General features: G+C 43.2%; 1 protein-coding gene across 2 annotated transcripts in view; it reads right to left on the reverse strand.

Moving 5' to 3' along the window:
* Nucleotides 1-10206: 10206 nt before the first annotated feature.
* The window catches only part of ELP2 (elongator acetyltransferase complex subunit 2), a 43641-nt gene continuing 30041 nt past the window's right edge, over nt 10207-23806 (reverse strand). For both annotated transcript variants that reach the window (XM_047697421.1, XM_047697420.1), the window contains exons 18-22: nt 19015-19207; nt 17450-17571; nt 15262-15395; nt 14634-14747; nt 10207-11015 (exon numbers count right to left, since the gene is read on the reverse strand). In XM_047697421.1, the coding sequence (XP_047553377.1) occupies nt 10859-11015; nt 14634-14747; nt 15262-15395; nt 17450-17571; nt 19015-19207 (720 nt within the window). In that variant the 3' untranslated portion in view covers nt 10207-10858. The remainder of the gene's footprint in view (nt 11016-14633; nt 14748-15261; nt 15396-17449; nt 17572-19014; nt 19208-23806) is intronic.

Genomic DNA, 23806 nt, shown 5'->3' on the forward strand with positions numbered 1-23806 from the left:
CGCGTGCGACTCCTGCGCCTTGGGCCTGAGAGCTAGGTGCGGGAGGCAGAGCGACTCTGGCCACCAATGCCTCAGTACCGAGCGGCTGACCAGGCCCGGGGGGTCGGAAGTGCGGACCGGGTGCAGGAGTGAGTAAAGCCCAGGTACAAGGCGGGAGAACTTAGGTGTGATCCTAGGATCGGGCCGCTTGCGAGGATGGAGTGAAAGATGATCGGAGGTTCCCCATTTGGGGCTGCAGTTCTAAGAGCCAGTTCCCTGGGCGTCCCCATGCTTAGGTGGTCTCTTCCTGCAGACGGGTCAGGCTCATCCTCCTCACTGCCAGATCTCCAGGTCCTTACTGGACAAGCATTCATACTTGTTCTGGAAGGAATGAATGTATGCATGAATGAATGCCTGAATTTGCTCACTGACATCACTGACCACCTCCATCCTCTTCTGCGTAACTTCTGCCTACACTCAGAGCAATGGTGACATCTTGACCCCTCTCCACTGTGCTCTCTCCTGAAATGTGACTTCTGGCAACAATAACAAGAGCAGGTATGCCCTGGGCACATGTTCACCGTTACCTGTACTCATTATTCCACAGTTAAATAAGCAGATCTATGGGGTGGCTCTTACAGGTGGAGAAGCTAAGTCAGAGACGTAGAGTAACTCGCTCAAGAGCACACAGCTAGAAGATGGACAAGTCAGCACCTGCAGAGTCCACTTCCAGGGCCCTGCCAGTTAAATGTGTCCAGCAGCCTCTCTGGTACAAGCCTCAGGGCCTCAGTTTCCCCATGTCTAAGTTGGGAAAGTGCTGAGAGTTGGTCCTCCCAGGGACTGTCTGGTGTGTGTGCCACTCACCCCTCCTTTAATGTCTTTCTTCCCAGAGAGAATTTCCTACAGGACAGGCTTTTCAGGCATTAATTTGCATGAATCACCTGGAAGACTACTAAAATGCAGATTCCAATTCTTTTAAGTTTGGGTTGGGGCCTGTGTGTCTAATGAGGTTCTGTGTTTCTAATGAGTCTGGGTGATGGTGTTACTCAGGTCCAAGAACTACACCCTGAAGAGTGAGAGCCTTCCTTACTTCCTTAGGAATGTAAGGAGTATCTACCTCTGGTAGAGGTGTTCTGGGGCCAAGTAACAAATCCCAGCTCCACCAGGGTGCTGCTTTCAGACAAGCTTGCCTAGTGAATCATCTGAATGGACCAATTCAGTGCAGAACTTTTTTTGTTGTTGTTGTTAATTGTGGTAAAATATAAATAACATTTACCAACTTAGCCATTCTTTTAAAGATTTTATTTATCCATCTGAGAGAGAGAGAGAGAGGCAGAGAGAGCATAGGCAGGGGGAGAGGCAGAGGGAGAGGGAGAAGCAGACTCCTTGCCCAGCTGGGAGCTGGACATGGGGCTTGATTCCAGGACCTGGAGATCATGACCTGAGCAGAAGGCAGAGGCTTAACCATCTGAGACACCCAGGCGCCCCTGACTTAGCCATTTTTAAGTGTACAGTTCAATAGTGATAAGTATACTTACATTGTGTGCAATTTCCAGAACTCTTCCCGTCTTGCAAAACTGAAACTTCCCGTCTTGCAAAACTGAAACTGTTTCTATCCACAAAACAACTCCCCACCCCACCCAGCAATCACCACTCTATTTTCTGTCTCTATAAATTTGACTGTATTCACGGAATCATACAGCATTTGTTTTTATTGTGACTGGCTTATTTCGCTTAGCATAATGGCTTCAAGATTCGTTGATGTTGTACATGTGTCAGAATTTCCTCCCTTTTTAAGATGGAATATTCCATTGTGTGTATACACATTATATGTATCCAACTCATCCACTGACGGACACTTGGATTACTTCCATCTCTTGGCTATTGTGACTAGTGCCGTTGTGAACATGGGTGTTCACAACAAACACCTCTTTTGAGATTCTATTTTCAGTTCTTTTGGATATATAACCAGGAGTGGGATTGCTGGATCATGTCGTGGTTCTACTTTTAATTTTCGAGGAACTGCCATACTGCTTCACCATTTAACGTTCCAACAGAGCAAAAGGGTTCCAATTTCTCCTCATTCTCACCAACACTAATTTTGGTGTTTCGTCTTGTTTTTTTCATAGTGCTCATTCCACTGGGTGTGAAGTGACATCTCCCGGTGGTTTTGATGTGTACTTCCCTCATGATTAGTGACGCTGAGCATCCTTTCCTGTGCTTTTTGGAAACTTGTATGTCTTCTTTGGAGAAGTGTCTATTCAAGTTCTTGGCCGGTTTTTTCAATTTGGTTGCTTTTTGGTTTTTTGTTTTTAATTGCTGAGTTGTAGTTCTTTATATATTCTGAATATTAACCCTTATTGGTTAATAATTAGCAATATTTTCTCCCATTCTATATATGGCCTTTTCACTTTAATTGTATCCTTTTATGTACAGTGTAGAACTCTTGAGGATCATTAAAAATCACTGAACTACCTACCATTCAGTCAAGAAATAACTTCGGGGTACCTGAGTGGCTCAGTCTGTTAAGCGTCTGCCTTTGATTCAGGTCATGATCCCAGGGTCCTGGGATCAAGCCCTGCTTTGGGGTCCCTGATCAGCAGAGAGCCTGCTTCTCTCTCTCCCCCTCTGCTGCTCCCCTTGCTTGTGCTGTCAAATAAGTAAATCTTTATAAATAGACACACACACATATATGTGTGTGTGTGTGTGTGTACATATATATGTGTGTGTGTGTGCGTGCATATATATATATATATATATATATATATATATATATATAATATATGCCATGTGGCCTGAGTGCCCTACCACTGCTTCAGGACGCAGATGCAGATTTGCAGGGGAGAGGAGAGGGGCTAACTTCCAACTAGGGATTTCCGGGAAGGCACCCTAAAGGAGCAAGCCTTTGACCTGGGCCATACCAATGAGCCTGTGAAGAAGGGAAAGCAATGGGGGATGCCAGGAGGTTCAGCCTCTAATTGGCACCCTCAAGTTTATTTCTCCAAGATTCCCCAGGCCTCTCCTGCCAGAAAAACTGTCAGAAATCAGACTGCACATTCTTACCCTGCCTAAAGCAGAACCTCCTGCCTCCATCGGTGAAATGTACTTGCGTTCATCCCTCGGTGGGCTCCTGCGGCCTGTGCTGTGGGCCTGCCCTGCCTTGTCTGAGCCGGCTCAGCTGCTGACCCTGGGGCCTTGGAGGAGCCGGAGCCAGTCCATGCTGAGGTCCCAAGAAGCTAGCTTCTGCATCCAGTGTTTAGAGCTGCAGAGGGAAACAGCTCTTCAGCTCCCGCTTACAGCCCTCTCACCCTGGAACCAAGAAAAATATGTGCCTACCGGCCAGACTGAGCAAACATAAGACAACCCTGATTTTGTACTTAAAATCCCCCCGCCCCTGCCCGCCCAGGTGAGGCTCTGTCCCTGGTGCCGCTCATGGAGCTTGGATGAGATCTCCCCCAAACCCCTGGCTCCCACGTTAACAGACTTCCATAGGGCCCCAGCCCCAGGCTCCTCTGGCAATGGACTCCCTTTGCAAAACTCTCCACTAAACAGAAGGCATTCGTTCACGAATTCTTCATCCCCTCACTCGTCAGAAGTTCGATGGGTACCTCTCAGAATTAAAGTCTGTAGTTGATGAGGGAGCAGGAGGCTGGCTGAGGACAAAGCAAAAGCTGGCACCTTGCACCCCTTCTCCACCCGCTCCCCTCATAATATGTGTCACATTCCTCAGGCACCGTTGACTGCCATAAACGAGAAACAAATAGTTAACTTGCAGAGATCACAATCCTGCAAGACAGAGTCTCCCTTGGTTTACAAATGTCCTTGAGATTTACAACAAAGAAGTTACCTTATCAATAGCCCAATTTTCAGAGGCACATAACTCAGTTCCTCAAGCCTTAATGTCACCCTCCCCTCCATAAACAAAACTGAAGGAGGCTGAGGTAGAAGGAAAAGTAAATAAAGTTAAATTTCTCCTAAGCCCAAATCTCACTAACAAGGATGCTTGATAGCAGGAATGTAACATTCCACCAGGAGACTCCCAATTGTCTTTATGTTAGTGCCTCATTAGAGGAAAAGTGGCCTTGGCTTGAGAGTAACCAGGCCTTCAGTATCCTGACAGCCTTCTTTACCCCAATAGCCCTTCTGAACACCCCTTTGTCCTCACCTACCCAACTCCTGTGTATATAACCAGCCACTCTTCACATCCCCAGGGCAGCATCTCCCGTCTGCCCACGGGTCCTGTCCCCATGCTTTAAAAAACCACCATTTTGCACCAAAGACTCTTAAGAATTCTTTCTTAGCCATCGGCTCCAAACCTCACCCCCACCGAACCTCACCTAGGTTCAAGAACTTCATCATAGTGACTGAAGAAGGCAAGGTTGGTTTGGGGGTATATTTCGGAAGGCTCTAAGTCAGGCTAAGGGACTGGAATTTCATTCTGAAAATTTCTGAGCACAAAAGTGCTCCCAGGAGGTGACTTAGATAGATCTAATGCCCATGACCAGGCTGGAAGGGGTGCTGAGAACTGGGAGTAGGGAGACCAGCTACAGCCTCCTGCAATCTCAGGCCTGAGTCACTGAAGAGGAAAGTGGGCGTTGGCAGGGGCACCAGCCAGTGTTCACTGGGGAGCTGCTCCCCGTGAGGAACCTGTCAGTCCTGGGCAGCCAGCATGCCTGACAGGCCCCCAGCTAGAGGCCCCCAGTGAAGGAGATGGGCCCGCAGCTAGATCACCCCCTCTGCACTGCGCCGGGCTGGAGAACAGGGCTTCCCAAAAAGGTTGAGGCTGTAAGGGAGAAAGCCTCCCCAAAGCGGGACTCCAGAAGTCCTGAAGAGAAGGTGAGAGAGGGAGGGCAGCATTTTTGTGTGCAAATGCTGGAGCTACGAAAAGGCTCAGAAAATTACAGGAGCACCGCCTTTGGTGAGGCTGGAGCACAAGCTGTGCTTATGCAGGGGTAAGGAGTGGGGACAGGGAGGGAGGGAAGGGAGGGAGCCAAACTCTGCAGCCAGGAGGGACAGGATGATGCCAAGGAACCCCTACAGGAGCGTGGCTGTGTCCAAGTTATGCCTGACACCCCAGCAGCACTGAGAGGCATGCAGGGAGGCTCACCAGAAGTCCTGGCGAGGAGGAACGAGGGCCCACATGGTACAGAGCGATGAATGCACCTGGGGACTGAGGAAAGACTGGCTCAGGTGGCCTGGCACTATTGGGAGTGGGTGCCTTCGTGGATGCAGGGAGGAGGGGGCTCTGCCATAGGCAGACAATACGGTTCAGAACGCCTAAGTGGAGATTGGGGCTCAGGGCTCAGGAAGGACAGTGTCAGGGTTGGAGACACAACTCATGGGAGAAGCTTGTGGAAAGGTCACTCCCTAGGCTCTACAAGTGTTCAGGGAGAGGCAGAGCCTGGGGAGAGCAACACGTAAGTGGTGGCTGCCTCCATGCCATTGACTGGTGACAAGGTACAGGCAGAGAGGCGGGAAGACAGCCAGAGGACAACACCTTGGGGTACTAAGGCTGACAGGCGGTTAGGACAAGGGCCAATCAGATTAGTGAATGTGCTGCTATGTGGCGGTGCGCTGACCTTAGTGAGAGTTTGTTATTTTGGTGGGGATGGTATCTCCATTATAATGGTCAGCTTTTTTTTTTTTTTTAAGATTTTATTTATTTGACAGAGAGAGAACGAGCAGGGGAGGGGTAGAAGGAGAGGGAGAAGCAAGCTCCCTGCTGAGCAGGAAGCCCAATGTGGGACTCGATCCCAGGACCCTGGGACCATGACCTGAGCCGAAGGCAGACCCTTAACTGACTGAGCCACCCAAGCGCCCCTATAATGGTCAAGTCTTAAACCATGCCTTCAACAGTGATGAAGGGTAGAGGTTTTTGTACTGGCTAACCCCTGAGGCCTCTTGATCCTGGAGTTATTTAGGGACTGAAATTATGATGGATCAAATTTCCTGCCAAGTAGTTGGGATGAAGGGTGGCTGTTTCAGAGGCTAAACTTGGTTTGGATGGTGAATTTATCATTTCCTGCTAGAGTGAAATGCATTCTTCCGTAACAATGAGAACCTGCTAGCCGAGATACTCTGACACCTGACAAATGAGAAGAGAGTCTGAGGAGCAGGAGTGAGAGCGAGCAATGGAGCAGGTTTCTCTCTAGAGCCTGCCAGAGGAGAAGTTTGGGGAGAAACAACTTGAAAGCAGTGAAAGATCAGAAACCCCAGGAAGCTTCCTTCGCTACAGGGACAGAAGACCTTTTCTGTGAACAGAAGCTGAAAGGGTAGTTCGGAATCATGAACAAGGCTCCATTATATCTAAACCCATAATGGTCAAAACAACAAAACCCCACCAGCCAGTACAAGGCAGAACACACGAGGCTCAGGGTGGGTGGACCCAGAGGGGTGACGTTCCTGAGGCTGTTTTCCTGAGGTCTCAACTTCTCCCTGTGTTCACTCAGGGGCAGGTCTGCTGGGCAAGACCTCCACCCCCTTCTTGGTCCCTTCTGTGTTGACACCTTCCCTCCTGCTCTTTGCCCCCTATCCCTTTACGCCACCAAGACAGGGAGAGGACCTGAAATCAGCTTCCCTATTTACTGACTAGTGGATTACACTGAATCCTTCCTCCACCAGCCAGCCATCTGTGTTGTCAAATTTACTCATCCTTAAATGCAGCAAATATTTGACAACACATGACTAGACACACTGTGCTAGATGCTGTGGAGAGCAAGAAAACAAATCTGATGCCCCATGTTTAGGCTTTAGTGGCTTCTATAGTAGGAGTTCATCAGGTGCCTACCCACCCACTGCTCCTGACTCTACTTTGGAAAACCACAACAACAGCAACAGCAACAGCCATGTGATCCTAATGGGACGAGCTGGCCTTCGGCTCCAGAGTAGTCCACCGCTCTCGCCACATCAGATGGGCAGGCCTAAGCCACTCAGTGTGTGGTTCCCTGCCCCCTCATGGCCTATTGTGATTAGTTCAGGATGTTTGGGTCAGAGTAAAGCTCGGACTTAATGTTTAATTTATTCCCTTTGATATGAGCAAGGAAATCTCTAACTTCAATAGCTACTTTCATCCATGGGGGAGGGCAATCTTGGAAGAAAGCTGACCCCTGGAGAGGTCAGCTCAGAGTAGAGAAAAGGGTCATAGTGCCCTGATGAAACCACACTTGAACTCTGTCCTACCACTGGGTTGTTTTCAGTTATGTGAGCTAGTAATTCCCTGTATCATTTTGAGGCAAACTTTCTTACCACAGAAAGAATCTAACTGACATAACGTAAGATTAATATAAATAAGAGATAGGGAATGAGAAATGCCATTAAAAATAATACTGTGGAATTCAGAGAAAGGAAAGAATACTTGAAACAAGGGGATTAATAAAGGCTCTATGGAGGTGACGTGAGCTGAGCTTTATTTACCCCTAATGGTTGGTGTCTTATATATATCCAGAGCTAGCATTTTTCATGTGCTAGCTCATTTAGTCCTCAAAACAACCCTACAATGTGGCTGCTTTTTTACAAAAGGAGACTCTTTTTTCTTTCTTCCAGAATAAAGTACCTCAATTCCCAGCCGAACACGTGCCCCCCCCCCCCCCGAAAAAATTTATTTCCTAGTTGCTCTTGCAGTATGACTGCAAGACTAAATTCTGGCCAAGGAGACTAAGCAGAACTGTGTGGACTTCCAAGAAGTTTCCTTAAAGCTAGGGACAAGCCTTTCCTTTCCGTTGGTTGGAATGTGAAGATCGTGGCAAGAGTCCAAGCAGCCATCCTGGATGGTGAGGAAGCCACACACTGAGGACTGCAGACAGCAAAGAAAAAGAGCCTAGGTCCCTGATCATGCTGAGAAGTCTCGGTGCCCATCCTGATCTGCCTACCTTGATTTCTTTTTTTTTCCCCCAGAGAGAGCGAGAGCGCATGCCCAAGAACCCGGAGGGGCACAGGGAGGGAAAGAATCTTAAGCAGGCTCCACGCCCAGCATGGAGCCCAACATGGGGCTCAATCCCACGACCCTGATATCATGCCCTGAGTGGAAATCAAGAGTTGGGACACTTAACTGGCTGAGCCACCCAGGCGCCCCTACCTTGATTCCTTTTGAGAGACACTTCCACCTTGAACAAGTCAGAAAGAACATTTGGCGTTTTCCCTCACACACAGCTGAATGGAAGTCAGGCTGATCCATTAGTTTTACCTCCATGCCGAGATGAGGGGAACCGCTTACCCATACTTACTGCCAGCGTGAGCCAGGATCCAACATGCTTCTGATGCCTCAAGTCCAGGTTCCAATCCCCACCTAAGGGCCTTGAGAAACACGCAGGGGTTTGTACAAAAAGTAGTTCACAGAAGGCCTGGCTTTCCTTAACCCACCCAGGATTTTCTGTGGTGGCCAGAACTGCTAATTTAAGAGAGAGAACGAATCTCTCCTTTCACTTCATTCCTGAGTTTGCAGTCTTCCCCAATTCCGACATTCCCCCTTGGGAATCCGTAACCAACTCTGCTTCCCCTGAGGCTCCTGGGAAGTGATCCGGCTCCGTGCTTTACAAGGCAAAAATGTACTCTGAGCAATCCGATTACCTCTCCCCATGTCTAGGAAAGTTGTGCAGGTCAGAAGATAGCAACTGCTTAGGCTGGCGCTGGGCATTAATCTGAGCTCTGATGCACTGAATCAGGCAGAGAAGTGAGAGGTCGGGGAAGGCGGCAGGGCAGGGCAAGGCAGGGCCTCTGAAATCCTCCTCCACTTCTCTGGAGCAAAGTTCTAAGAGATCCTTTTTGCTTTAGATATGATGAACAATGTGGTTCGTAATACGGTATGGTCCGAAGGGTACTCCTTTAGAAGATTAAGAGGCGTGTGAGACTACAGCGCATGTGTATGACTTACAGTGCAGAGCGCCCCCCTGTACAGCAAGTCCTCGCGACGCTTACGGAACTGAGCACTCGGTGCTTACCAAGGAATACGCTTCAGGACAACTTATGAAAACTGCCTAATACAAACCCAACTAACAAATTAAAACAAGAACCATGAATTCAGACTCTCTGAGACTAGGCCTATTTCCAGGGACGCTTAGGGGGTTGAGTTCTGTGCATGAAAATGTTCTAAAACACCACATTAGTTCAGTGAATGTGCTCTGGAATCCCGCACACACGGGATCCCTGCATGCCAGCGGGGGTAAAGACTCACCTCCGTCAGCTGATAAGCGAGGAAACCGTCCTTCAGGGTGTCCTGGGGTTTGAGGTTGAGAACTCAGATTCTCCCTGCTTTGGTGTATGCACACACACATGTGCCTGAGGGTATCAGACAAGTTTATACAGACTCAAGAGTCTAGAACTGCACAGTCCAAATATGGATGGCCATTAGTGACATGTGGCTACTGAGCACTTGAAATGGGCTGGTCCAAACTGAGACGGGCTCTAAGTGTAAAATACACTTCATACTGTATAAGGACTTTATATAAAAAAATATAAAATACCTCAACTATCTTTTATGTTGTATATGTGAAATGATACTATTTTGGATATACTGGGTGAAAAGATGTCACTAAAATAAATTTTGCCTGTCCGTTTTTACTTTTATTATTTAGCTATGAGAAAATTTTAAAAATTACTTATATAGCTCAAATTATATTTCTATATTTCTAGAAATACTGGATAATGCTAGAAATCTCGATTTAGACAAAATATCACAACTCCTTTGGAAGTAAAATGTCACATTAGATCATGGCAAACTCCAACCAAGAAAGTCCTCACCTCCACCCTTCCAGCATATTTATTATGCATAGTATTCATTTCACTGCCGATCTCCCAGATGACTCTGGGTCAGGGAAAGCTTCCACTCTCAGGCCAGTTTCCCCTGAACTTAACCTCCCTCCACCCAACTCCCAAAGCTCCCAACTCTTGTGGCCCATATCCCAAACTTCTGGCATACCCAACATTCTGTTCCTAGCATCTTCTTCTTCCTTCTGCTCCCACTACACACTCACCCTTGGGGCATCCTCTCTCTCATGACTCACGTATGTGACTTCACATCAACTCCGATGATTCAGACACAACTCTCCTTTTCAGCCCCTACATCTATCAGGGGAAATGTCAGCACAGTCTGCTTTTAGTCCAACTGTAAAAGAAGAATCTGTGTACTTTTAAAGAACACAAGAAAGAACTGACTACAGTTCAAATTCACAACTGCCTGCCAAATTCCTGGCAAATGGTGGGTGTGCATGGGAAGAAAGGTCAAGACCACACAAAGTGTAGTCTGTTTATTTACAAAAGCTGTTAAAATAAAAATGAGAACTCTGGGTTTTATCTCTTTTTATTTTCTGCGTCCTCTCTTTGAAGAGGGTAATAAATAATGAAATGTCCCAAAGGGCATATCAAAAGAAAAGGCCCAAAATAACACAGAATCAGGCAAATTTACTCATAAAGAACGGACGGAGGTTGGGGAAGCCAGGGTGGCTCCGTTGCTTAAGCCTGTCTTCAGGTCAGGTCATGACCGTGGGATGGAGCACCCCATCAGGTTCCTTACTCAACGAGGAGTCTGCTTCTCCCTCTCCCTCTGCCTGCTGCTCCCCCACTTATGCTCTGTCTGACAAATAAAATCTTAAAAAAAAAAAAAAAAAAAAAAGAACGAAGAGAAGTTCTTAATCTGGGACACAAGGATGCAGGTTTGAATCCCTGAAAGTGTGGGCCAGGTTCTGAGGGTGTGAGCATATGTCTGTCTGTGAGGAAAGAGTGTGCAAATTTCCTCAGATTTCAAAGGATCTGTGACCCAGTAAGCACTACTGCTCTAGGATTTAAAAATGAAACTCGATGAAATTACAAGGTAAAGAAAGTCGTCTATTTACAGGATAAATATCTTCAGACACCAATGACCACATGCCTGTAGTTATTAAGCCCATCACAATGCACGTCTGTTAACTTTGTATATCTTCACAGTGTGATCTTCACCACAACTTGCAAACTGTAACCATTCGGCACCTTCTGCTTCATTCTGTTCAGTTTTTCCATTATAATTCTTCCAGCATAATTTTTTGATAGCAAGTGTATGACTTTGGCTAAAACAAAGAGAGAGAAATCATGAAAGGAATGTACACTAGGACTATGAAATATTTTACCTATGTATTAGTTTAATTACTTTGCCCTTGCTATTAATGTTTTTAATATGAATTGAAGTCAAAACCTGAAAATCAAAAGGTTCAGGTTTTACAGAAAGCAGAATCAGTCCTATAAATGCAGAGAACAAACTACGGCTGCCAGAGCAGAGCAGGGGGAAGGGTTAGGCAGAGTGGATGAGAGGGAGAGTCAGGCTTCCAGTTATGGAACAATTAAGTCACAGGAATGAAAGGCACAGCATGAGGAATACATCAATGACACTGTACAGTGACATTAACAGGGACAGATGGCAGCTACACCTGGGTGAACATAGCATAACATGTCAACTTGTAAAATCACTAAGAGGTACACCTAAAACCAATGTAATACTGTATATCAACCATATTCAAATAAAAATAAAATTGTAAAAATTAAAAAGTACAGGTTTTTAAAATACCATCACTAATACTTCAGCACTTTTATTCTAAAGTTGAAAACATCTTACTCTATTTAATTAAAACTGTCAGACTAAATCTTACCTACTGACAAAAGACACTACCAAAAAGAGCAAGAAAGAAGCCCCGTCAAATTTTTTAATGATCAGAGGAATTCATGAAATGGCTATTAAAATCAGTCTTTCAGATAACATTACTAAATGTGTTTCTTTTTAAGGAATTCAGACTTGCAACACATTCAAAATTATTTTATTCTTTTGACATCCCTGTGACACATATGGACTCTTACTCACATTTTTACTGCTGGGTAAGAAAAGATAAGGAAATATTTAATAAATTGCCCAATGAAACAATCTTGGTCTCCAATGTGACCTCTAACTGCATGACCTTGGGCAAGATGCTCTTATTAATGCTCCTTCAACCCCACGACAGGGCTAGAATGCTACCAAACATAGATTATTAATAATTCCCTAAAAAACATAATAAAACCTAAAAATTTAACCTGCAAATTAGACCTCCAAACTAAAGACAAATAAAGTTAAAAACTTAAGTAGGTTTGAAGGCAGCAAGCCCTGAAAACAACACCAGAGCACACAAATTATACTTCCAGATGCTGAGAGCCTACATGTCACCAGATGCACTCTCAGGATGAAAGGGAGGAAAGAAATAAAACCTTGAGGTGATGAAACACATTTTAAAAATCAGCATACCAGAACCTATGCAACCACCTGACTGTGAGCCCTTGCAAGTGGTCCCTCTGGAGGTTACACACACTTCGACAATGCTACTGTAATCAGTGTTTCCTGAAATTCTTCCCAAGGCAATGCTCCCACACTGTACCGGCTGTGACTTGAGCACTTATCTCAATGACAGTGCATCTTTCATGAGTCTGGCTCTGATTATTAGAGGCAGTCCAGAGTCATCTGGAGAGGAGCTTTATAAATGAAACCAATACCAAACTTTAAAAAAATGATGAAATGAGTACAATTTTAACAGGTATTTATTGGTTTTCTTGCACCACCAGTAAGCTGGCTCTAAACACGATTCCTCAATAGAAGTCTGAAAAATATTTTAAATGACACTGACATGACTAGAATTTCATTTATTATTGATAATATTAAAGATCTCTCATTTCCGGGCTCCTGGGTGGCTCAGTGGGTTGAGCCTCTGCCTTCAGCTCAGGTCATGATCTCAGGGTCCTGGGATCGAGTCCAACATCAGGCTCTCTGCTCAACAGGGAGCCTGCTTCCCTTTCTCTTTCTGCCTGCCTCTCTGCCTACTTGTGATCTCTCCCTGTCAAATAAAGAAGAAGAAGAAAAAAAAAAAAAAACTTGACAAACCATAAGAGACTCTTAATCTCACAAAAGAAACTGAGGGTTGCCGGGGGCAGGGCAAGATGAAAGGAAGATGAAATGAAGAGAGGGGAGCTCAGGAAGAGAGAAAATTTCAAATGCCTAGAACATGGAATTTTCACTGGAGTACTTCCCTCTTCAGTAAGCAACAGTATGAACTATTTCAATTGCTAAACCCACCATCAGAGGTGGGAGAGAAGCCAAAAAGGCAGCAGGAAAAGGATGAGTTTTAACCAATACATTATGAGCACGAACATGCTTTGCCAGTAAGGAGACAGACTCCCCTTATATATCTTATAAAAGACATGTGCTCACGGGTCTCTCTCCACCAAGCCCATCACTTTCATCATGATACTGTCATTTGGAATTATATCTGACATTCTATTTTGAATAGTGCAGATATATGAAGGTTGAAGAATCCAAAAAAAAAATCTGATAGAATGAGGTTAGTAATTTTTTGATAATTTAGCCATTTTTAAAGAATAGTTTAGGTTAAAAATTAGATTAAAAAAAGATCCTGAAATCTAGGGGGGGTTGTGGTTTATAAACATCAGGTGTTCTAAGCCAGCCTAGCAGCCAAGAGCCCAGGCCCGGGGCATGAGGCTCAGGGAGCACTCCCTATGCGTGAAAGCAGGCATGTGACTTTGAGGGGCACTGGGCATTTTGCTCCACCATTTGAGCTGAAGTGTTCAAACACAAGATGAGGCTACCAAAACACAATCTATAATGTTTAAAAATATCACCCACATTTTTAATCCAATTTTATTACAAATCTACTGTAGTCACTTTCTAGATGACATGAAAATCACTTTCATCTCAAATGTGTTGTCTACAAAGATATTATGCAAACAAGCAATCTGTTCAAGCAAATTTTAAAAACCAAGTGCAATACAGTAACAAACATCAATCTCAAGAGACTACCATAGTACCACTTAGTGGTAAGCACCACTAATAGAGATTTGCGTCCCTCTCCGTGTAAATGTGGCGTAAATTTGCCACTAAAGACAAACACTGTATGATCTTACATACAGAATCTTCAAAAAATAAAACCAAAAACTCATAGGAAAAGAGATCAGATTTATGGTTATCAGATACAAAGGGTAAGAGGAGAGGGAATCCCAGGAAGGTGGTCAAAGGTATAAATTCCCAGACAAGACAAGTAATACTAGGCACAGAATGTACGACATGATGACCTCCGTGGACCCTGCTTTGATGTATACGGACGTTGTTAAGGGAAGAGATCCTAAGAGTTCTCTTTATAAGGAGAGACTTCTTTCCTTTATTCGTTTCTTCTCTCCCTTTTTATTGTATCTATATGAATAAATGGATGTAAATTGAATGCGGTAATGTTTCATAATGTATGTAAATTCTGCTATTTGCCATAAACTTACACAAGTCACCTGTATGGATTACTTCTCAATAAAATTAGAAAAAAACTGCCACTATAAACCTTGATGCTTTGGGTGCCTGAGTGGCTCAGTTGGTTCAGTGGCGACTCTTGATTTTGGCTCAGGTCAAAATCTCAGAGTCCTGGAATCCAGCCATGTCTGACTCCCCTGCTCAGCAGGCAGACCCCTCCCTCTCCCTCTGCAACCCCCAACCCCCACCCCACACACTCTCTCTCAAATAAATAAATCTTTTGAAAAAAATAAAAAAAAATCAACTTATTTTATAAAAATTAATTAAAACTCAATGTTTTGTAACAAATACATTTGTAATTTGTGTAATTTTAACAAAATCTAATCTGATGGAAGTAAAAATAGTAAGAAAATACCTTTGACTTGTTTCTACACAGTGGGTCCAGTCATTTATTTCTGGAACTTGATCAGTCTTTTTCCAGGTGTATAGACAAACCTTTCCACACTCTAATCCTACTGCAACAATATACCTGTTTTTAAGGGAAGGGGGGAAGACAGTGATTAATTAGCATGAATTTCTGTTATCTCTGTCATTGCTCTATCAGAGTTCTTTACCTGTTCCCAACTGTCAGTAGCTTATAAAAGAAGTGCCAGCCCAGGAGAGAGTGCACTGCTCCTACTGCGCCCTCATGGAGCCACCTCTCCATCAGGGGTGCACAGTTTTCCCTCTGTCCTCTGCTGGCACACCCACAAGCCAGTGTTTCCCTGGCTGGCTGCAGGGGCCCTCATTCTACTGCAGACACTTGTTAGGCGAAAGCACCATGGTTCTAAATTTGGTGAAATAAGAACCTGTGAGCCACACTCCCAATACCCATTTTCCCACTCTGAGTATCATCATATTCTATCAATTTAACAATTCCTATAAGAAATGTAAGCATTATGAAAAAAACAGCAATTCAGAAGCTATGAAAATATAAGAGGACTACATATGAAGAAATCAAGTGTGAACAAAACTGTAAAACAAAGCCCCACTTGGAGACTAACCGTTGGGAAAGGTTAAGCAGCGGGCAGACACTGACGGCTGTCACTGCTCCGCCCACGTCCAGGACGGAGGAGCAGGGGCCGATGCTGTGCTCCACGGAGTCATCACTGGAGTCGCACTCGCCCCACACAACCACCTGACAGACAGATCAAACTGTAAAGCTTTCTCTTTGCAAGGCTTACAGCAATGCATCAGAGTATCGACAGTACAGATAATGCAAAATATTCACTCTAGCATTTAAATGAATGCCTCATTTACATTTGCAGCTGATGTTTCAGGATTTCAGAGTACTACAAGCATCAAAGAGAAGCCACGGGGTAGCAGACACAAGTCTGTGAGACCTCAATTACCTAAATGTGCTGGTCCAAACAGGGACTGCCCCTGCCCAGAGACCAGGGATTATCCAGCACACTCTTTTGTACTCAGGAAACCAGTTCTGACCTAGGGAGAGTCTATCAGTCACATCTTCATTAAGAGGCTCATGCACATGTCTAAGACATTACTACACAGACATGGGGACCAGTCCAGCCCTGGCTCTTCCTCTATACCACAGCTGCTCAGGGAAACGACTCAGCAGGCAGGAGGGCCTAACTGTGACGAAACCCTGAATGAGAAATGACACTTCCCCGGAAGGTTTAGGCATTAGCTGACAGGCAGTCAGGGCCAGCATCCCTGACAACACGGAATCAGGACAGCTAAGATAAAATAGCACTGACATTCTGCTCTGCAGACTTTGCTGACATGACTTCTGTAAAACATCCTAAAATAAGACAATTAACCACAAAAGCATCTGTCAACGTCACGGGGAAGGGACAGTTAAGACCTAAGCCCCCAGATGTCAGTAAAAAAAGGACCATCAGCATGTGGACATTAACGTAAGAGGTAGACAGATACATGACCAAAGCCCTGATTGGCACGACTCAGCACACCCTGACTGTTCAAAAAAGTTCTGCAAAAGACCTCATAAAACCCCGTAAACTTAGAAACTCCAAGGGCAACCCACTAGGGTCCCCCTCCCCCTCTGGGAGCTTTGTACTCTTGCTCAATAAACTTTGCTTCGCTGTCCATCATTTGTCGTCTGGTCTACCTCTTCCTTCTTCAAAGCAATGTGACCAAGGACCGCAGACACTAAGGGGACATAAAATCCTAAAACAGAAGCTCATGTCTCCAAGGGATGTGACTAGTCACAAAGAAACACAGTGAAGTGCAGTGGACAACAACTGCAAAATCCAGGTCAAAGCAAGATTCCCAGTAGGAGGCTCTGACCAAGTAATCAGAAGTGTACTTCTGAGAATGTGTGCTGGGTGACACTCCGTCCGGTTCAGGCCTGACATATCCCTGGGAGCCCCGCGGCAGCACGTGCGACCACGTGGAGGGCAAAAGCAGTTCTGCTCCTTCGGCGGCCAGCACGGCACAGCACAGCAAGGTGGCACCCAGGGAGAAGCGGACCGGCAAATGGACGTAAGTGACAGTCTAAAAGAAACGAGTTAGAGGCTGACACTTCAGTGTTTCACTGAGTGACATGTCCACACCAGCCCTTTGCTTTGGTAATTTGTACCATGACAACTGGAGAGGGCAGGGAGAGGAAAGGAAACATGCAACTGCCTCCCCACCTCTGGTCTGCAGGCCCTGCAGAGAAAGGCAAAGAGCATTTTAAGGAGTGTGAGGACAGGAGAGACCAGAGGCCAGGGTGAGGGCAGTGGTCAAGAACCCGTTCCTCACTGAATTGTTTTGATTTTTTTAAAGCTTAGGAAACACACACACACACACACCCATATACACTGCTTCCTCCACTGAATGAAAAGGCAATAACCCTCTATTATAGAGGAAAATTTTAATTCATAGAAGTATGAAAAAGAAAAGCCAACTGTTTTCCTCCTGATGCCCCTCCGCCCCTCCTGCTCTTCTACATTGTTAGTCTTCAACCATTTCATTCACTACTTCTCCCCAACTGGGGCCCTCTGACAAACACCATGTGTCTGAAGGGTTTTCTTTTCATATTTGGTATTTCAGAGAAATGTATTTATAGCTTTTAACAAGGAAAGCCTTTTTATGCATGCAATTGAAAAACACAGAAGAAATACATAGATTATTTTTAATTTTATCAGAAAGTCAGGATAATGTGTTTTCTATCCAAATAAACCTGTAATATTATTTTACATTTGAAAAACACTAAGTTAAAAAAATTACCTTTTTGTCCCGACTCCCAGTAAAGAAATACTTGCTATCGGGACTCCAATCACAAGACCAAATAATTCTACTGTGCACAGCAGTTACCTTGTTGGTGAAGGCGAAGAGGCTGAAAACTGGGTCTGAAAGAAACACCATACACACTGCTCACAAGGCAGACAGAGCTGTTTTCATCTAGTAGAAATCTATGCTTACGTGTCATACACATCACCCCCTTTAGCAATCAATCTACACATAGGGACGTTTATAACAGACCTGGCTGCTGGCCCTCAGCAGAAGGCTCCGGGCATACATGTACTCTTCCAGGAGGCAATGCTTTTATGTTACTAGTCACTCTCCAGTGACTGGTGACAAACATCTTCCAGGTACTTAACTAAAATTTCAACTGTATAAGAAGCCTGAGCAATTTAGCTTTCCTCAGCAAGTAGCCAGATTTACACATAAGGAAAAAAGATTACCGTACTCTTAAATAATGGGGGAAAAAACTCAAATAAACAAAAACCTTAAAAAACCTTTGCCCTTGTAAGATTTAAGTGTCAGGTAACTTCTAGTCCTCATATGGACTATACCTAAAAAATAAAGTTAAAAATAAAAAATAAAATTATAAAAAAATAAAATTACCTTAAAAATAAATTAAAAATAAAATTATAAGTAATTTTTATTTTATTAATCTGTAATCCATAAAGATACAAGAGATTAATGGATGTATCATTAGTGTCACATTAACTTTTTAAAAAGTAAAGGCTACACATTAGGAAATCACTCGTTGCAAAAGAAATCAGTTTACTCTAACATGTACTGTTTAATGTAAGTCTGTCTCTAAAATACAAGAAACTAAGAGACTAGGAATATCACAAGATCAAACTGCATGCAAGTTATACCAATGGAAAATTAAAACACAATTAAACAACACAAAGATATTTTAAATCCTCTCTAGATTTTACCCAAAGAAATCGGGGGAATTGAAACAGGCCATGCTCCAACAACACAAAGGTTTCCATCCCCTTTTTGTTTTTAATTTATGCCAGGCTCAGAGGAAAATGCAAGGTTGGTGTTACTATCCTAACAAGGGGTCATGGTATTCACAGACGGATACCTAAAATGCCCTTCCTAACTACCAAAGTGATGGGGTAAGCAGGAAAAAGGTAAAGATAATGGGCCTTCTAGTAAGTTTCATAATTTAATTGTATCTTCATTATTCCTATCCCATAAAATCCTAGCTCAGAATATGGCACCCATTCAGTCTTACATTGCCATTCTCTTTTATCAATCCACAAAAAAATCTATGTTTTTTAGATTTTTATGTTTCTTCTAACTGAAATGTCTGAATACATGCCATCCTGACTATATAATCCAAGGAAGTCAACTCAAAGATCACTGCATTTAAATCTTACAATGAAGGTTCGAGTCTTCCTCAGAACACAACTTTGAAAGACCTCACACCAGTGAGACTCTGACCTTCACCCTGTTATTACTTCTAGTCCTCTTTACCTAGTAGTTCCACAAGGTAGATAAAATGGACATAAGTGTTTCACTAATAATCTTCCAACTGGAAGCTGGTTTACCTAAGTCAGGTGAGACTATGTCTTGCCTTTTCCACAGTGACCAGGTTCGATCTCTGGAAACAGCTAGTAAGAACTTGTCGTTGGGTGAGAAGGCCATCTGCGTGACAGTCAAACTGTGAAAAACTAAATTCTGCACCTGTTTCCAAGATGTAGTGTTCCAAAGAATGATGGCTGCATGCTCTTTCTTAGCTGCCTGGAGAACAGAGATCAAACAAGCAATTTAAATAGAAATAAACTGGAAAAAGAACTCATATTTTTTAAAATAACATGCTGTTACTATGGGTATATTGTATGTATCTGTATAAATAGGGGAAAATTCTGAGGCAATACATACTACAAGCAGAATAATCTCCAGGAAGAGGAAGACTGGGATTAGACTAGGTGACTCATCAGAGACAGACACTGTCTTCACAGTGTTTCAATGTTTTACAAGAATACGTGTGTCTGTTAATTTGTAATTAAGAGTCTGGGGTGCCTGGGTGGCTCAGTGGGTTAAAGCCTCTGCCTTCGGCTCAGGTCACAATCCCTGGGTCCTAGAATCAAGCCCTGCATCAGGCTCTCTGCTCAGCAGGGAGCCTGCTTCCCTTCCTCTCTCTCTACCTGCCTCTCGGCCTACTTATGATATCTGTCAAATGAATAAATAAAATCTTAAAAAAAAAAAAGATAATGGCCAAAAAATTCCTAAATTTGATAAAAACAATAAACATACAGATCCAAGAAGTTCAGTAAAACCCAAGCACAGCCAACATGAAGGAAATTATATCAACAATAATCAAATTGTTTAAAACCAGCAATAAACATAAAATTGCAGTGGGAGGAGGAAAAAAACCCATCACCAAGAAACAAAAAAAATATAGCAGACTCTCATCAGAAAAAATGCAAATAGGGGCGCCTGGGTGGCTCAGTGGGTTAGGGCCTCTGTCTTCGGCTCAGATCATTGTCCCAGAGTCCTAGGATCAAGCCCCACAGCGGGCTCTCTGCTCAGCAGGGAGTCTGCTTCCTCCTCTCTCTCTGCCTGCCTCTGCCTACTTGTGATCTCTGTCAAATAAATAAAACCTTAAGAAAAAAAAAGCAAATTTTAAAAATGGAGCTACATCTTTAATGTACTCAAAGTAAAACCAACAATTTCTTACCCACTATAAAAATCATTCAAAAATTAGGGAGAGATAGATCTGTCAGACAGGCAGAAGCTCAAAAAATTCATGATCAGCAGAAATGCATTACTAGGAATGTTAAAAAATAGCCTTTAGGCAAAAGAAAATGGTATCTGCTGGAAATTTTTTTATTTAAATCTCTTCAAAAGATAACTGACTGCTCAAAGGAAAAATGACAAGATCTTGTCAGATTTCTGTCAAGAAGTGTCCAACAATACCAAAGAGTAGGGAGAAACAAAAGTACACTTCTATGAAGTTCTTAAATTGTATATGAAACAGTGCAACATTACTTGGAGGCAGACTGTGGCAAATGACAGAGGTGCAGTATGAAATGAAAGACAACCAATAAAATAACACAGTAGTTGTATCTACTAACCAAACAAAAGAAAATGGACTCATAAAAAGCAATCAATCAATCCAAAATAAGTAAAATGAAACAAAGAAAGGATGGATGAAATAGAAAACAAATAGCAAGATGAAAGATTTAAATCCAAGCATATTATTATGTTAAATGTGCCCCTGTTAAAATGGAAGATATCAAGATGAATAAAAAGGCAAGATCCAACTATATGCTGCCTTTAAGAAACCCACTTGAGGGCGCCTGGGTGGCTCAGTGGGTTGAGCCTCTGCCTTCGGCTCGGGTCATGGTCTCAGGGTCCTGGGATCGAGTCCCGCATCAGGCTCTCTGCTCAGTGGGGAGCCTGCCTCCTCCTCCTGTCTCTCTCTGCCTGCCTCTCTGCCTGCTTGTGATATGTCGGTCAAATAAATTAAAAAAAAAATCTTTAAAAAAAAAAAAAAAAGGAACCCACTTGAAAACAGCTTAAAGTACAAGGACGGAAAAAGATACATAATTCAAGCACTTCTCAAAAGAAAGCTGGAGTGGCTGTATGCGCATTGGACAATGTAGACTTGAGAGCAGAACACAACACACTGCCAAAAATAGAGAGGATTGTTCCAATTTGTTAAACAAGTCAATCAAGAGAACATAACAAATCATAAATGTTTTAACAGCAGAGCTTCAAAATATATAAAGTAAAACTGACTGAAATACAAGGATTAAAAGATAAGCCTGCAATTAGAGTCAAAGATTTCAAAATGCTACTCTCAATAAAACTGAGAGGATGAAGACGATATGAACACTATCAACCAATTTGACGTAATTCATATTTTCAGAACACTCCACCCAACAGAAACAGAATCCACATTCTTTTCAAGTAAACATGGAAATTTACCAAGATTAAATTTCAAAGGACTCAAATCATACTATGTTCTCTGACCACAATGAAATTAAATTAGAAATCAAGAGCTATTTGGAAAACATTCAGTACATGAAAACTAAATAATAAATCTCAAAAAAACCTATAGGTAAAAGACAAAAATCAAAGGTAAATTAAAAAACCTTCAGTTAGGTAAAAATGAATAGACTGCATCAAAATTTATGGAATGCCCCCAAAATAATACTTAGCAATTTACAGCTCTCAACACCTATATTAGAAAGGTCTGAAATCAGTGGTCTCAGCTTTAACCTTATTAAACTAGAAACAGAAAAGGAAATGAAATCTAAGAAAAAAAATAAACAGGTGCCTAGGTGTGGCTCAGTCAGTTAAGCGTCTGCCTTTAGCTCGGGTCATGATCCCAAGGTCCCTGGATTGAGTCCCATATAGTGCTCCCTGCTCCACGGACAGCTTGCTTCTTCCTCTCCCTCTGGCCCTCCCCCTGTTCTGACTTGTGTGCTCTCTCACTTAAATAAAATCTTAAAAAAAAAACAAAAACAGCAAAAATCAAAGAAATAGAAACAAAAACAGAAGAAACAGAAGCAGAGGACAATAAAAAAGCTGGTTATTTGAAAATATCAAAAAACAATTATCATTATTTTCCTGACTAATTCTTAGAATGCTTCTCTCACCAAAACAAAGAGTGCCAGGGCACAGGGTGAGGTATAAGAAAGAAGACACGGACTGCTGACAGCAGTTATAACAAAAGTGACATCACCAGAGATTCTACCGAGAAATTAAAAGAATTGGAAGAAAGGCACCTGGGTAGCTCGGTTGGTTAAGTGTCTGCCTTTGGCTCAGGTCATTATCTCAGGGTCCTGGGATCAAGCCTCACAGGGCACCTGGGGGGGCTTAGTCATTAAGCCTCTGCCTTTGGCTCAGGTCACGATCCCACGGTTCTGGGATGGAGCCCTGCCATCAGGCTCCCTGCTCAGCAGGAAGCCTGCTTCTCCCTCTCCAACTCCCCCTGCTTATATTCCCTCTCTCACTCTCTGTCAAATAAATAAAATCTTTAAAAAACAACAACAACAACAAAAAACCAACAACAACAAAAACCACTTCTCAAAAAAAAAAGAAAAGATGCTCCGCATCACTGGTTATTAGGAAAATGAAAATTACAACCACAATGAGATGTCATACACCAAAAAGAATGTTTACAAAGACTGACCATAACATACAGAGTGTTGAGGAGGGTGTGAAGCACCAGGAACTCCCACTGCTGCTGGGACTGGGAAATAGTATAATCACTTTGGAAAATAGCTTGGCAGTTTCTTAAACTTTAAATATACATATAGGGGTGCGTGGATGGCTCAGTGGTTAAGCATCTGACTCTTGATTTTGGCTCAGGTCATCTCTTATGGTCTTGGGATCAAGCCCCATGTTGGGCTCTGTGTTCAGTGCAGAGTGCACTTGTCCCTCTCCCTCCGCTCCTCCCCCTGCTTGTGCTGGCTCCTCCCACCCTAAAATAAATAAACAAATTTTTCAATAAATAAACATACATCTAGCACTTCTACTCACAGGTATTTATTCAACAGAAATGAAAGCATGTGTCTGTATGTAGACTTGTATACAGATATACAACTGCTCTACAGATTAAAGCCAAAAACTGGAAACAACTCTAATGTCCATTAATAAGTGAATACATCAGGGGAGCCTGGGTGGCTCAGTAAGTTGAACATTTTCCTTCAGCTCAGGTCATGATCTCAGGGTCCTGGGACAGAGCCCTGTATTGGAGTCCCCTGCTCAGTGGGAAGTTTGCTTCTCCCTCTGTCCCTCCCCCCACTTGTGCATGCTCTCTCTCTCTTTCTCAAATAAATAAAATCTTAAAAAAAAAATAAGTGAATAGATCACCAAATTATAATGTATCTGTACATGGGAAAACTACTCAGCAATAAAAAGAATAAACTGGACAAACCATAAGTGACTCTTAATCTCACAAAACAAACTGAGGGTTGATGGGGGGAGGGGGGTTGGGAGGGGGGTGGGATTATGGACATTGGGGAGGGTATGTGCTATGGTGAGTGCTGTGAAGTGTGTAAACCTGGTGATTCACAGACCTGTACCCCTGGGGATAAAAATATATGTTTATAAAAAATAAAATTAATAAAAAAAAATAAAAAAAAAATAAAAAAAAAAAGAATAAACTGCTCATACATGCAACAACATGGATGAACCCCAAATTCTTATACACAATGAAAGAAGCTGGACCACAAAAAAGAAAAAAAAGAGAGAACATACTGTAGGATTCCATTTATATAAATTTTAGAAGATGCAAAGTACTCTATCATGACAGAAAGCAGATGAGTGGTTTCCTAGGGATAGGGCAGGAAAGGTAAGAAGGGACAAGAAAGAGGACTTACCAAG

This window comes from Lutra lutra, chromosome 12 (genome assembly GCF_902655055.1).
Source record: "Lutra lutra chromosome 12, mLutLut1.2, whole genome shotgun sequence".
Taxonomy (NCBI): domain Eukaryota; kingdom Metazoa; phylum Chordata; class Mammalia; order Carnivora; family Mustelidae; genus Lutra; species Lutra lutra.